This window comes from Lithobates pipiens, unplaced genomic scaffold, assembly GCF_037356315.1.
Source record: "Lithobates pipiens isolate NorthernLeopardFrog02 unplaced genomic scaffold, aLitPip1_a1.2 Scaffold_8, whole genome shotgun sequence".
NCBI classification, from domain to species: Eukaryota; Metazoa; Chordata; class Amphibia; order Anura; family Ranidae; genus Lithobates; species Lithobates pipiens.
Window position 1 is genome coordinate 549,177,914 of NW_027507903.1, and position 13,373 is coordinate 549,191,286.

Genomic DNA, 13,373 nt, shown 5'->3' on the forward strand with positions numbered 1-13,373 from the left:
CTTTGTATAGTGTTGTCATGTCTGTGTCACCACTTGGGGCTGTGTTGAGCACTCGCCATCCGGACGCTGGAAACAGCAGAAGCCTTCACTCTCCTTTCCTCCTTCAGCCCGAACAGACCCTCTGGTGAGAAAAGGGGGGTCTGGTCTCTTCCTGCGCCCCCAGATTGGCGTTATTCCTCTTCAGGGGACATGCCGCAGCATCTGCCTTTTTTAAAAATGGCACCGACTGCGGCCGCTCGAAGAAGCGGAGAATTTATCCCACGCTGCAGACGCCACTCGTGCGGGAAAATGCTCTCCTTTCAAAAAGGAAGAGGGGCGGCCCGTATTCCGTGCTGGGGGGCATGACTAATGGCGTCGGATGCCGGCCACACATCCAGGAAGTCTTTAAAGCACTGTGAATGTAGCTGCTGCCTGGCGGTGGAGGGACAGAGCAGAGAGGTTGGCTGAATCAGGTTTGGTGACAGGCATTTGCCTTTTGACACATTGTACTGTAAGAAGCTAGGATTAATAGCAGCTATTGTGCCATACTATAGCCTAGCAAGTTTACATTATTTTGCTGGTAGTGCCTCTGCTTTGTGCTGTAAGCTATGAGTGGCAAAGAGACCAGGAACTCCTCTAAGGGGTCAATGGTTATACAACAAACTAAAAACTAGGGCTGCAACTAACTATTATTTTTATAATCGATTAGTTGGCCGATTAATCAAAACAATAATCTGTTAATAACCTAAAGAAAAAAGTGGGTCAAATTGAAGTTCATTTTCAACCACAGTGGAAAATTTGGAAATAATGGAAAACTTCTTAGTCAAAAGAATTTTCAGACAGTGTATGTGATTTTCATTCAGAAACTACATTCATTTTAAAAACAGAATGTTAAAAACAAGTGACAATTTCAAACATAATTCTTTCATTCAGGGAATGTACAAAGATTTTTCGTCTGAATATTCTCAGCTGAAAATTGATCTGTGTAGCCAGGATAAGGCTCGGTACACACCTATGCAGTTTGCTTTTGATCTGTTTCTGCAGTGCTTTTTGCTGTGCGTTTTTGATTTTTCCACACATGATTTTACTGCAATTTGCATTTTTATTTTGGGCAGATTAAAAAACACAATTTGCTGCAAAAACGCATTACATGCTTTTCTGCAGCTTCTCCATTGAAGTATATTGAACCAATAAAACACCATTTTGCATTAAAAGTCCCTGACCCTTTCAGATGAACGTGTCCCATAGGAAACCATGTAAATGAACTGTAGTGCATTTCTGCAAAAAGCACCAATAAACACATAGATGTGAACCAGGTCTAAGACTTTTAGTAACATAATGGGGTTAAAAAAACTAAAATTAGCCCTTTATAGTAGAAAAAAGCAGATAATCACACTACTACGATTATTTGTTCTTTTTTATACTATAAATGGCTCATTTTAGTTTTTTTTTTTTTTTTTTTTAACCCCATTATGTTACAGGCCAATTAATAGATTATGAAATTAATCTATTACTATTTTCATAATCATTTAGTTGTTTCAGCCCTACTAAAAACCCTTTCCAAAAGAATGTCCTCCTCCCCTGAGAGGAATACGGCTAGTCAGATTGAGCCATCAAGGGTAGAACACTTCAGTCCCTGTATATATCATACAAAACTTTTTTCTTCTTCTACCATTTAAAAATTTGAAAGAAGATTAATGCTATGATGTCTCTCCATAGTAGGACTAAACCTAGCAGATTCCCATCTAGTCCTCAGGGCCCTTTTGATGAGGTGCAGGAGACTGGGGATCAGGTAGCTCTTCCCAAATATTGGAAGATACTTCTTTTTCCCTCTTTGGAGGATCCTAACAGGGAGGGAGTAGCCTCACAAGTCAGGTGCTTGTCTATTCCCTTAAACCTTTTGTTGCTTGCAGCACAGGCTCTTTGGGTAGCTACCTCCTAATAAGGTTAATTTGAACCTCCCCCACCTGGGGATGTTTTTCCTATTCATGTATAGTTTATGTATTCTGAATGGGAACATTTCTATGAAGAAATGGGGGGTTCCAGCAATTGATGCTGCAATCACCTCAGTGAGCAGAGTCTCACATGTCCGGTGGATAATGCACTGATGTTAAAGGATCCAGCAAATTAAAGTTGGAACTTCCTTTTAAAGACAAGATGTCTTTTGCAGTTCTTGCTGCAATTGGTGTATCTCCGTTCATTAACCCTTTAATGTCTGCTCCACTATTTTGGTGGGTCACGCTAATTTATTGAAAAATTTGGACTTCTAAGGGTTAAGGAACAGTTTGTGGAGATACCTGAAATTCTGCCTGATCAGCAGGCCCGGCAATGGGCTGGTGTATCTGACGCACTGTCTCACAGTAGATGCTATGAAAGACTCTATCGTTTAAGCCTTATGGCTTATACTTGGACTAGTGCATTCTCGCAGAGTTTTGTGGCTGAAATATTGATCAGCCCTGAAGCAGCCCTGAAGCACCATGTGAAAACTCTTAGCCAGTTTCTTTCCCTTCCTGGGGTACGGCTATTTAGAGTGGATAAGTACATCCAAAAGGGTAAAGCTTACCAGTAAAAGGAGTTCAAACATTTCTCCTTTAATGTGCTGCCTCTCCTATGCCTGGGGCATCTGCCTCTAGGCAGTCTTGACTGTCTCAATCGTCAGGTTCAAGTGAAAGTCCACAAGGGCAGCACCAGGATAAAGGTCCTGCGATTCTCAAGGTCTGGCAGGAACAATGTCAAGAGCAGAGGGATTTTGCAGTTTTTTTTCTCTAGGTTACGACTAGAGTTCTGAGAGCCCGGATGGTTCAGTCGGCTTTTGATCTGAGGGTCCGGGGTTCAGGTCCCTGTTTGGGTGCTGCCTGTGGGGTCCTTGGGCTGCTGATGGGGCAGTCTTTATGCAAGCGTTTGTCTCCTCTGAGACTGTTCCTAAGGATCCAGAGAAAAAAGAAGTCTCTCTTTCTGGCCTCTGGATCAGCTGTTATCCCAGTCGTGGATATCAGAGGGATTTTGGCACCTTTTAAGGTTCCAGAACCAAACAGAGAGGAAAGACCCATTCTAGATCTCGAAGATCTTAATCGGCACTTAAACATCTGATCCTTTCATAATTCGATCGGCTGTGTCCATCCTGCAAGGAGAGGAGTTGCATATCAGGCCTTGTTTGTTTCCAATAGGCTTGGCTCCCGACATAGTCAGAGCCTAAGTTAGTGGTTGTTATCCAGCAAAAGGAAAAATCTTTATCCTGGATGGTGTTAACGACAGATGACAGCCTTCTAGGCTGGGGAGCAGCCCTGGAAGAAGATTCTGTCCAGACTACTGGACTGTCCTGACAGGATTCAGTCTGACAAGGCCACGGCGGTGGCTTACATCAATCACCAGGGGGCCATGAGAGGTCGTACAGCCCAAAAAGAGATGAATAATGTTCTAGCTTGGGCAGAACACAACACTCCTTGCCTATCAGCAATTCTAATTTTTCAGGCGTACTACTTGAGTCGCCAACAGTTATTTCTGGGAGAGTGATCTCTTCACTCCAACATCTTCTTTGCGATATGTCAGAGGTTGGGGTATTCCTGACATGGACCTATTCGTGTCCAGATTCATTAACAAATTCGACAACTTTGTCGAACAAGGGGTCCGCTAGCAGGCGGAACAGACGCAGTAGTCTTCCCATCGGATAAGTTTTCACTTATCTATGCATTTCCTCCAGTTCTGCTACTTCAGCGCCTTCTCCGCAGGATTAAGTAGGAACGAAAGGAGGTGATTCTGGTGGCCTCAGCGGATTTCAGAAGATTTACTGAGATCATAAAGATGGCAGTAGGAGTCCTTCAGACTCTGCCATTATAGCCAGACCTTCTTGCATAAGGTCTGGTATTTCATCCTACCTTACGGATGAAAAATTTACAGGTCTGACTGTTGAATCCCACTCTCTAATTGATTGTGGGTGATCTCCTTTGGTAGTGTCTACTTTGCTTAAGGCCAGGAAGCCGGTTTCCAGAATCAATTACAATAGTCTGGAAGGCATATGTTTCTTGGTGTGGATCCAGGGGTTGGCACCCCAGGAAGTATGTCCATAGGCAGGATTCCTGATGTCCTGCATATGGGATCTGAAATGAAGCTGGCCTAGACTTCTATCAAGAGCCAGATCCTGGCCTTGCCATTGTTTGTTTTTTCCTATGGCCTCTTGCTTCCCACTCTTGGTGCAGAACGTATTCAGGGGATAACACTGTTTATTCCCCCTATCAAGACACCTCTAACTCCTTGGGATTTAAAATTGGTCTTATCGGCTTTGCTGAATCGACGGTTTGAATGTTTATGAGAAATTTCCTTTGGTTCTTTTGACAAGAAAGATAATCTTTTCTGGTTGCCATTTTTTCTGTTAGATTGGAACTAGCGGCTCTGTCTTGTAATATACATGATGAAATATGGCTAAGGATGAGATGGTTTTATGTCCTCCTCCTGAATTACAACCAAAAGTGGTAACAGGTTTTCATTTAAACCAAGATATTATTCTTCCTTCTTTCTCCCCAGAGCCTCAATCTAGGGAAGATAAGGCACTACATTCCCTTGATGTAGTAAGAGCGATCAGAGTCTATTTAATTTAAGAGTCTGCTCAGGTTCGCAAAACATGTTTTGTTTGTATTGCCAGAAGGTCCAAAAATGTGGACAGGCAGCGTCAAAATCCACTATTTTCCAAATGGATTCGTTAAGTGATTGTTGAAGCTTCAGCTTAAAGAAGAAAATTCTTCCTTCGCATATTAAGAGCACACTCATCCAGGGCGATTAGTGCCTCTTGGGTGGTGCATCATCAGGCCTCAATGGCTCAGATCTGTAAGACCGTGACTTGGTTTTATCAGATTTTATCAAATCAATATTAAAGGTCATGAGGAATATTGGCTTTGGGCACAGTATACTGCAGGCTGCAGTATGAGTCCTCTGCCCTCCTGTTTTTTGTTCTGTTTCCCCCCCCCCCCTTCAGTTGCCATTGCTATGGGACATCCCACATAGTAATTACAATGGCTCTGTGTCCCCTGATGTAAGAAAAGAAAATAGGATTTTAATAACCGCTTACCTGTAAAATCCTTTTCTTTGATTTACATCAGGGGACACAGAGGTCCCTCCCTTCTTATTATACACGTGTATTGCTTGGCTACAAAACTGGGAATTACCAGTAATGGGAGGGGTTTATTGGGGGAAGTATATGCCTTAGGGGCACCCCGGTGTCCAGCACCTGTTGGTCCGATATAGCCCACATAGTAATTACTATGGCTCTGTGTCCCCTGTCAAATTTTTAATTGCATTTGAAAACCACCACAACCACCATTTCATTCTCTAGGGTCTACTAAAAATGTTATATATATATATATATATATATATATATATATATATATATATATATATATATATATATATATATATATATATATATATATATATATATATATATATATATATATATATATTATATGGTTGGGGGTTTGAAGTAATTTTCTGGGGCAAAGAAAAAAGATTTTTAACTTGAAACCAACTTTTTCACACAATCTATTCCTTTGACAAATTGTTACAATATTTATACTTAAGTTCAACTGATAAAAATGTTTTGATCCTTGGCAGAATTCTTTGCATAAAAAGAGTTTTGAAGCACTTTAGTCAAGACCACAATAACGATTCTTGACGATTGTGCAGCTCTAACGGGGTTATACCATAACAACGATATTCCTCTTTAAGGTACCGACTTATAACAACAGCGGGCAGTCCGTAAGTGTTTAAAATGCAACTTGATTGATTAAATGCGTTTTTCTGGATTAAAATAAACCTACCATTAAAATTATAGACTGATCATTTCTTTGCCAGTGGGCAAATGTCCAAAATCAGCAGGAGATCAAAAACTTTTCCCTCACTGTATTGGTATCCATTTAAATAGTAGGGTAATATTTGTATCTTGTCACTGCAATGCACAGAATTCATAACCGCATGAGAAATGATGCATGATGTTTTTGTTTTTCAGAATGGACCCTACCAGACACCCATTCAGAGGCTCCCCCTTGCATAAGCCTTTTGGGGTGAGGCCGCCAGCCCCAGAGGATGAGCGAGTGCATGGAAGAGCTGTTCCCCTGGCACAAGGTCGTGCTTCCATAGGAGCAGCTGCTACACCTTGCCCTGACACTCTGAGGGTAAATTCACATAATTTTTCCAGGACTAATTTAAACATTAAAATGGAATAGTGGGCCTATGTTTTTTTTGTTTGCTGTTTCCAGTTCCTTTTAATGTTGTGTTTCCTTATCAGCTATCATTAAAATGGAACATTAAAGTGTAATTAAATCCTCCTATTCTTTATTCAAGGAAGCTGACATCTTTGATCTGCAGTTTTCATGGTTCTGCCCACGTGATCAGTTAGGGCAGTTAAATCAATGAGTTTAGTTCCAGTATGGGCCTATTATGATATTTTTCTACTACATTTAAAAATCAGCATTTTTTTTTTTGTTTGCTTGGAAACCACTTTTGAAACCCCAAACATTATAATTTTTTTAAGCAGAGGTCTTAGAGAATAAAATGATGGGTGTTGCATATGTTTGTCACACGATATTTGCACAGTGGTTTTTCAAATGCACATTTTTTCGGGGAAAATACACTTTAATGATTTGTATTGCACAAAAACACAATATAACACCCAATTGTTTTGTAAAGTTTAACCCTTTCCCGCCAAGCGTACGCAGATATGCGTAATCGGCTTCCGGGGGTTATACCGGGATGATGCCTGCACCGTTTTTTTGCAGCAGGCGATTGGCTATCCAGGCATAACAACCGATGTGGCTAAAAGCCGCTCGGCTGTTATGCTGGAGGAGGGGGAGGGGACGTCCCTCCCGCCGCTGTTACCGGTGCTCCCGCTCGATCGGGAGCACCGATTCGTGATCCGACGTCTCCGGCTGCTGGGGAGGAACTGGAACGAAGCCGTAATCGGCTTCGTTCCAGTCTCCTCATCGTAAACACGGAAGCGACGTCATGACGTCACTTCCCGTTTACTCGGCTGCCAATGGCGCCGGTTTTAAAAAAATATCCGGTATTCAGAATCGCCGTTTTCGGCGATCTGAATACATTGAAGTGTAAAGGAGGGGTGGGGGGTCTTTTAGACCCCTGATCCCTCCATAAAGAGGACCTGTCACCACCTATTACTGTCACAAGGTATGTTTACATTCCTTGTGACAGCAATAAAAGTGATCAATTTTTTTTTTTAAAAACAATTTAGTCATTTTAAAATAAATAAAATAAATAAAAAAAAAAAAAATTTTTTTTTAACCACTTCGGTACCGTGCTATTGCCAAATGACGGCATTAGCGCGGACCTACATTTCCGGGACTACGTCTATTGACGTCGTCCCGGTTACGAGCGGCCTGCGCGCCCCCTGTGATCGGCGAGTCCATGAGACTCGCCTGATCACCGATCCGTGCAAGGGGTCGATCCCGACCCCTTATCACGTGATCAGCTGTCAGCCAATGACAGCTGATCATGTGATAGAACGGAGCCGGTAATCGGCTATTATTCCTCCTCGCGCTGACAGCGCGAGGAGAAAAAAAAAAAGCCGATCACCGGCGGCCGTGATCGGGACATCAGTCCCGATCACGGCCATCAATACAAGGGACCACCTGCCACCTGCCAGTGCCCACCTGCCTCCCGCAGTGCCATCTTGAAGTAAAATAAAAAGCAAAAGTAAGTGCCCCCCATCAGTGCCCACAGTGCCACCCCACAGTGCCACCCACAGTGCCACCCAATCTGCCTCAAAGGTGCTGCACCCCAGTGCCGCCCATCAGTGCCCAGCAGTGCCGCCCATCAGTGCCCAGCAGTGCCGCCCATCAGTGCCCAGCAGTGCCACCTATCAGTGCCCATCAGTCCCATCTATCTGTGGTACCTATCAGTGCCCATCCGTGCCACCCATCCGTGCCACTTATCCGTGCCACCCATCCGTGCCATCTTATCTGTGCCCATCTTTGCCCATCAGTGCCGCCTTATCTGTGCCCATCGGTGCTGCCTTATCTGTGCCTATTAGTGCCGCCTTAACTATGCCTATCAGTGCCCACCAGTGCAGCCTATCAGTGCCCACCAGTGCAGCCTATCAGTGCCCACCAATGCAGCCCATCAGTGCCCACCAATGCAGCCTATCAGTGCCGCCTAATCAGCGCACTTCAATGAAGGAGAAAAATGACCCGTTTGCAAAATTTTATAACAAACTATTAAAACATGATTTTATTTTTTTATTTTTTTGCATCTTTTTTTGTTTAGCAAAAAATAAAACTCCGAGCTGTAACTAAATACCACCAAAAGAAAGCTCTATTTGTGGGAAAAAAATGATAAAAATTTCATTTGGGTACAGTGTTGTATGCCCGCGCAATTGTCATTCAAAGTGCATCAGCGCTGAAAGCTGAAAATTGGTCTGGGACTGAGGGGGGTTTAAGTGCCCAGTAAGCAAGTGGTTAAAGCGCCTGCCGTCCCCGCGAGCTCGCGACGCAAAGAAAACGCATACGGAAGTCGCTCCCGCATATGCAAACGGTGTTCAAATCACACATGTGAGGTATCGCCGCGATCGTCAGAGCGAGAGCAATAATTCTAGCACTAGACCTCCTCTGTAATGCTAACCTGGTAACCGTAAAAAAAATTTAAAGCGTCACCTATTGAGATTTTTAGGTACCGTACTTTGTCGTCAATCTACAAGTGCACGCAATTATAAAGTGTGACATGTTTGGTATCTATTTACTCGGCGTAACACTATCTTTCACATTACGCAAAAAATTGGGCTAATTTTACAGTTTTTTTTTTTTTTTTATTCATGAAAGTGTCCCTTTTCCCAAAAAGTTGCGTTTAAAACACCGCTGCGCAAATACCGTGTGACATAAAATATTGCAACAATCGCCGTTTCATTCTCTAGAGCAGGGGTCTCAAACTGGTGGCCCTCCAGCTGTTGCAAAACTACAAGTCCCATGAGGCTTTGCAAGGCAGACAGTTACAAGCATGACTCCTACAGGCAGAAGCATGATGGAACTTGTAGTTTTGCAACAGCTGGAGGGCCACCAGTCTGAGACCCCTGCTCTAGAGTCTCTGCTAAAAAAATATATATAATGTTTGGGGGTTCCAAGTAATTTTCTAGCAAAAAATATGGATTTTAACTTGTAAACACCAAATTCCAAAAATAGGCTTAGTCATGAAAGGGTTAAAAGATGAGGTTATGCAGAGTAAATGGATGCTAAACATGTCACGCTTTATAATTGCGTACACCTGTGGAAGTACGCCAAACTATGGTACCTACAAATTTACATAAGTTCCATGTACCCCACTGGTGTTTCCTAAGGGGTACTGGACGAGGAAAATTTGTAAATCAGGTATTACCAAAAACATATTTCTCTTATATTCACCGACTGACACAGCTCCTCTCTGTAACAAAATGGGTTGTTAGCCCTATCACTAGGAGATACTAGGAAAAGTTGTAATTCAAGACTTCAGAACTCTTAGTCCTGCCCAGGGGGGTGGTCCCTCAGGCTACAATCCCCCACACTCTAGTGCACTAGCAGCCTCAGTTTTATTTTGCCTAGTGAAGGAGATAGACCTAGGAACCCTGCGGGCCCATAGGTCCGTGTTTTTTTTTTTTTTTTTTTTTTTTTGATGCAGAAGCTTGGTTTTTTGCGCAAGATGAATGATCCGGTGATCTATCAACAGCCGGCTGGGTGACAGGCTGGTTCACTTATCCTTGTAGTCTCCTCAATCCGGCCATCGAGCATGTGCAGGTCGCAGCTACAGCTTGGGGGGGTTGTGCATGGGTACTGAGCAGTGTGTGTGTGTGTGCGCCCCGGGCACTCACCTGGGTTCTGGCTGACTGGGGGTGCCTGGATCCCGAGTGCTAAAACTCCCGGGAGGTGCCTGTGAGGTTTGCCTGTGTGTCGGTGCAGCGCTGTGTCTCTGCCACATGTTTGTTTCATGTTTGTTTTGTTTGTCTCTTATGGCACTGGCTGGTGGCCATTTTCAGTGTGGGCAAAGGACAGCATGCTTCTGGGCTTCAAGAGGCCATTTTCCTGGTGATTCCCTATTCAGGACACTGGCGCCATTTTCTTGAAGCCGGACCACGTTTTTGTGCTCTAGCAGCAGCTACATGTGCCCTCAGCTTCCTGTTTGTCATTACTGAGCACTGGACAGCCTTCTATGTAGTCTAAGCATGTTTTTCAGATCGCTCAGCGATCGTTCACCGATCGTTCTGATGGACTGCCACCGACTGTTTTGGTTTCTCTGCATCTGGGAGCGCTAGGGGTCTACAGGCACTGCTGTAAACAGCGCGGAACTCCTCAGGGCGGTGAGTCCGGCAGGTTAGAACCCCTCAGTCAGCGGCAGCAAGAAGGGTGGGACTGTCACTGTCCTAAGTCCCCTTCGGATGGCAGACAGGGTAGGGTCAGCATGACTTCAGAAACTGGTGTTTCTTCCCCCGAAATCCAGGCAATTGCAACCGGGTCACCTGCGGATGGCACAGTCCCCGTGAGCACCCTGACGGCGGTCCTCAATTTGTTCGTTGCCAAGATGGAGGCGGTGCGTGGGAAGAAAGGTGCTAAAAAGCGACCCCTGCCCCCCCCCCTCCTCTGGGGAGAGCTCTGACGCAGACTTGCGTTCTGCTGAGGCCGGTGACCCCTGGTCTGTCTTGTCAGATGACGCTGACCAGGACAGTGAGGATGAGTCCGGGTCCGCTCGCGACAAAATGCTTGTTGGAGCACTTATCACAGCTGTGCGTGATACCGTGAAGATTCAGGAGCCAGTGGATCCCTCTGCTTATGTACCCTTTTGGGTCCCGCAAGCCAGCATGTTCGCCTAAGGTGTTCCCGTATCTGACTTATTTTGACAAGTTCATTTACAAGGAATGGGGTCGCCCGCAACAGACCTTTTCTGTCCCCAAATACATGGCGGTGCGTTACCTCTTTGAGGAAAAGAAATGGTCGGCTCCTCCGGCCGTGGACCCCCCAGTATCCAGGTTAAAGTAACCACGATCCCGGTTGAGGGGACTCCTGCATTCAAGGATCCCACAGACAGGAAGGCTGAGGTGGTGGCTCGTTCCTTGTTTACGCTTGTGGGGTCAGCCGTGCGACCTGTACTGGCTTCCGCACTTGTGTCCCAGACACTGACTGAGTGGGCAAAACATTTGCACCACGAATTGGGAGAGCAACAGGCTCCCCCTGTCTGTGTGGAACTAAGTATGTCTGTGACGCGGCCCTGGATACTCTCCCCCTGTTATCCAGGCCTTCAGTGTCAGCTGTGGGCTGAGGCGCCTTATTTGGCCTAAAATGCTGGTCGGCTGACTAGGCATCCAAAAAGCACTGACGGATCTTCCTTTCCTTGGCAACTGGCTATTTGGAGCCTTGCTAGATGACATTATTAAAAATGCCACAGGTGGTAAGAGTACACTGCTCCCACAGGCCTGGAAAGCTAAGGAGCCACGCCGTAGGCAAGGGCACTCTTTTTTTTCCTCTTAAACTTCTTTTCCCAAGGCGTCTTTCAGGACAGCACCTGAGATAGGGACTCCTCCCTCCTCGTTAGGAAACACCTTCTTCCTCCAGACTTTAAAGGGAGGCACCTCCCTACCACACCTCAGTTATTGTGTTTCCTCCGGCCCGGAGGGAACATCTTTTGGGAGGGAGTCAGTTCTCTTAGGTGTTCCTGAGGGACTAGGCTTCCTTCCCTTTTTTTTTTTTTTTTCCTCCTTAAGGGACCCGCTGTCCTCCCGACCTACCCAGGCCTCGGCAGCGGTAGCAAGCGGGCTCCTCTTCCCCTCTTGGTGCTCGGAGAGAGCCGAAGATTCGGTGGCCCGCACGTCCGTAGGTGCGGCGGCGCGCGTGTGCCGCCGCCATGTTTTTTTTCGGCGGTCGCGCCGGAAATGACAGAGCGGGTCACTGGGTCGGCTGAAACGTAGTTTCCGGCGTGGACGCAGGGGGGAGGAGGGAGGACAGGAGCTGGTGCCTATTTCCGCTTCCGGTCCGGTGCAGCTGCATTATGGGAGTCCGGAGGCGGCGTGTAGCCACAAGTGGATCTCTGCACACCTGTTATGGAGGATTCAGCGTCTGCAGCGGTGGGGACAGGCACAGGCACCAGCAAAGCCCAGGTAGGAGGCAGCGGTTAAAGTCTGCCTTTTTTCTCCTATTTCCTGGCTTTTGGTCTCTCTCCTTTTTTCTTGTCCCTTGAAGAGGTTGATGGGCTCCTTAAAGCCATTCATGCTACGCTTGGCTTAAGTGAGGAGAGAAAGGAATTATCACTCCATGACCGCATGTATGCTGGGTTGGATGAGCCTAAGGGCCGAACGTTCCCAGTTCATCCGGTCATCTGAGGCCATTAGGAAGGAATGGCAGGATCCAGAGAAAAAGCCCTTTTTCTCCAAAGCCCACAAAAGGCGTTTTACTTTTGAGGAGGACCCTGCAGCAGTGTGGAACAAGGTGCCCAGACTGGATGCCGCCTTCTCCCAGGTCTCAAGGTCCACGGATCTGTCCTTTTGAGGACATGGGAGTTTTGAAAGATCCGATGGACAAACGCATGGATCTTTTGCTCAAGAGATCATGGCAATCAGTTATGAGCAATTTAAAACCAGCAATGGCCACAACGTGTGTAGCCAGAAATTTAGAATTCTGGATTAACCAGTTAGTCACATATAGCTGCAGATTCCCCCAAACAGGAAATCTTAGATTCCTTTCCTACCCTGACTGCGGCAGTGGCTTATGTTGCAGATGCCTCGGCTGAGGCAATTAAGATGTCAGCCAGGTCAGCAGCTCTAACTAATGCAAGAAGAGCCTTATGGCTTAAAACCTGGCCCGGTGACTCGGCATCAAAGAGCAAGCTGTGTGGGTTACCCTTTTCAGGGGACCTTCTCTTCGGCCCTGACCTCGATAATATTCTTGACAGGACAGCCGATAAAAAGAGATCCTTCCCGGTCAAAAAGAAAAAGCAGGTACCAAAACGTCTTTTTCGACCTCAAAAAGCTCAGGATCAGGACAGCAAATTGCAGGGGAGAAGGAAAAATTGGTCCGCCCCGAAGCCGAAAGGTAGAGGCGGAATTCTCTTCCGTCCTCCTACACAGGCCGAGAAATCGCAGTGACTCGTCTCTGCGGGTGGGCGGAAGACTACAGGAATTTCTTCCGCAGTGGTCAGGGATAACTTCAAATCAGTTTATTCTGACCACTCTCGCGCAGGGTTACTCACTCCAGTTTACCAACAACCCCCCAAAAAGGTTCCTGATTACAAACACCCCGCGGGACTCGGTAAGTGCCCTGGCCATGAAGTCCTCTCTAGAGGAACTGATGCAGCAGGGTGTAGTAGTACAGGTGCCCCTGCAAGAACAGCAGGAGGGGTTTTATTCCCGTGTTTTCCTAGTAAAAAAACCGACAGGAAAA

General features: G+C 45.8%; 1 protein-coding gene across 2 annotated transcripts in view; it reads left to right on the forward strand.

The window, feature by feature from the left end:
* The window catches only part of PIWIL2 (piwi like RNA-mediated gene silencing 2), a 666,930-nt gene that overhangs the window by 30,590 nt on the left and 622,967 nt on the right, over window positions 1-13,373 (forward strand). For both annotated transcript variants that reach the window (XM_077469839.1, XM_077469840.1), the window contains exon 2: window positions 5,978-6,143. In XM_077469839.1, the coding sequence (XP_077325965.1) occupies window positions 5,979-6,143 (165 nt within the window). In that variant the 5' untranslated portion in view covers window position 5,978. The remainder of the gene's footprint in view (window positions 1-5,977; window positions 6,144-13,373) is intronic.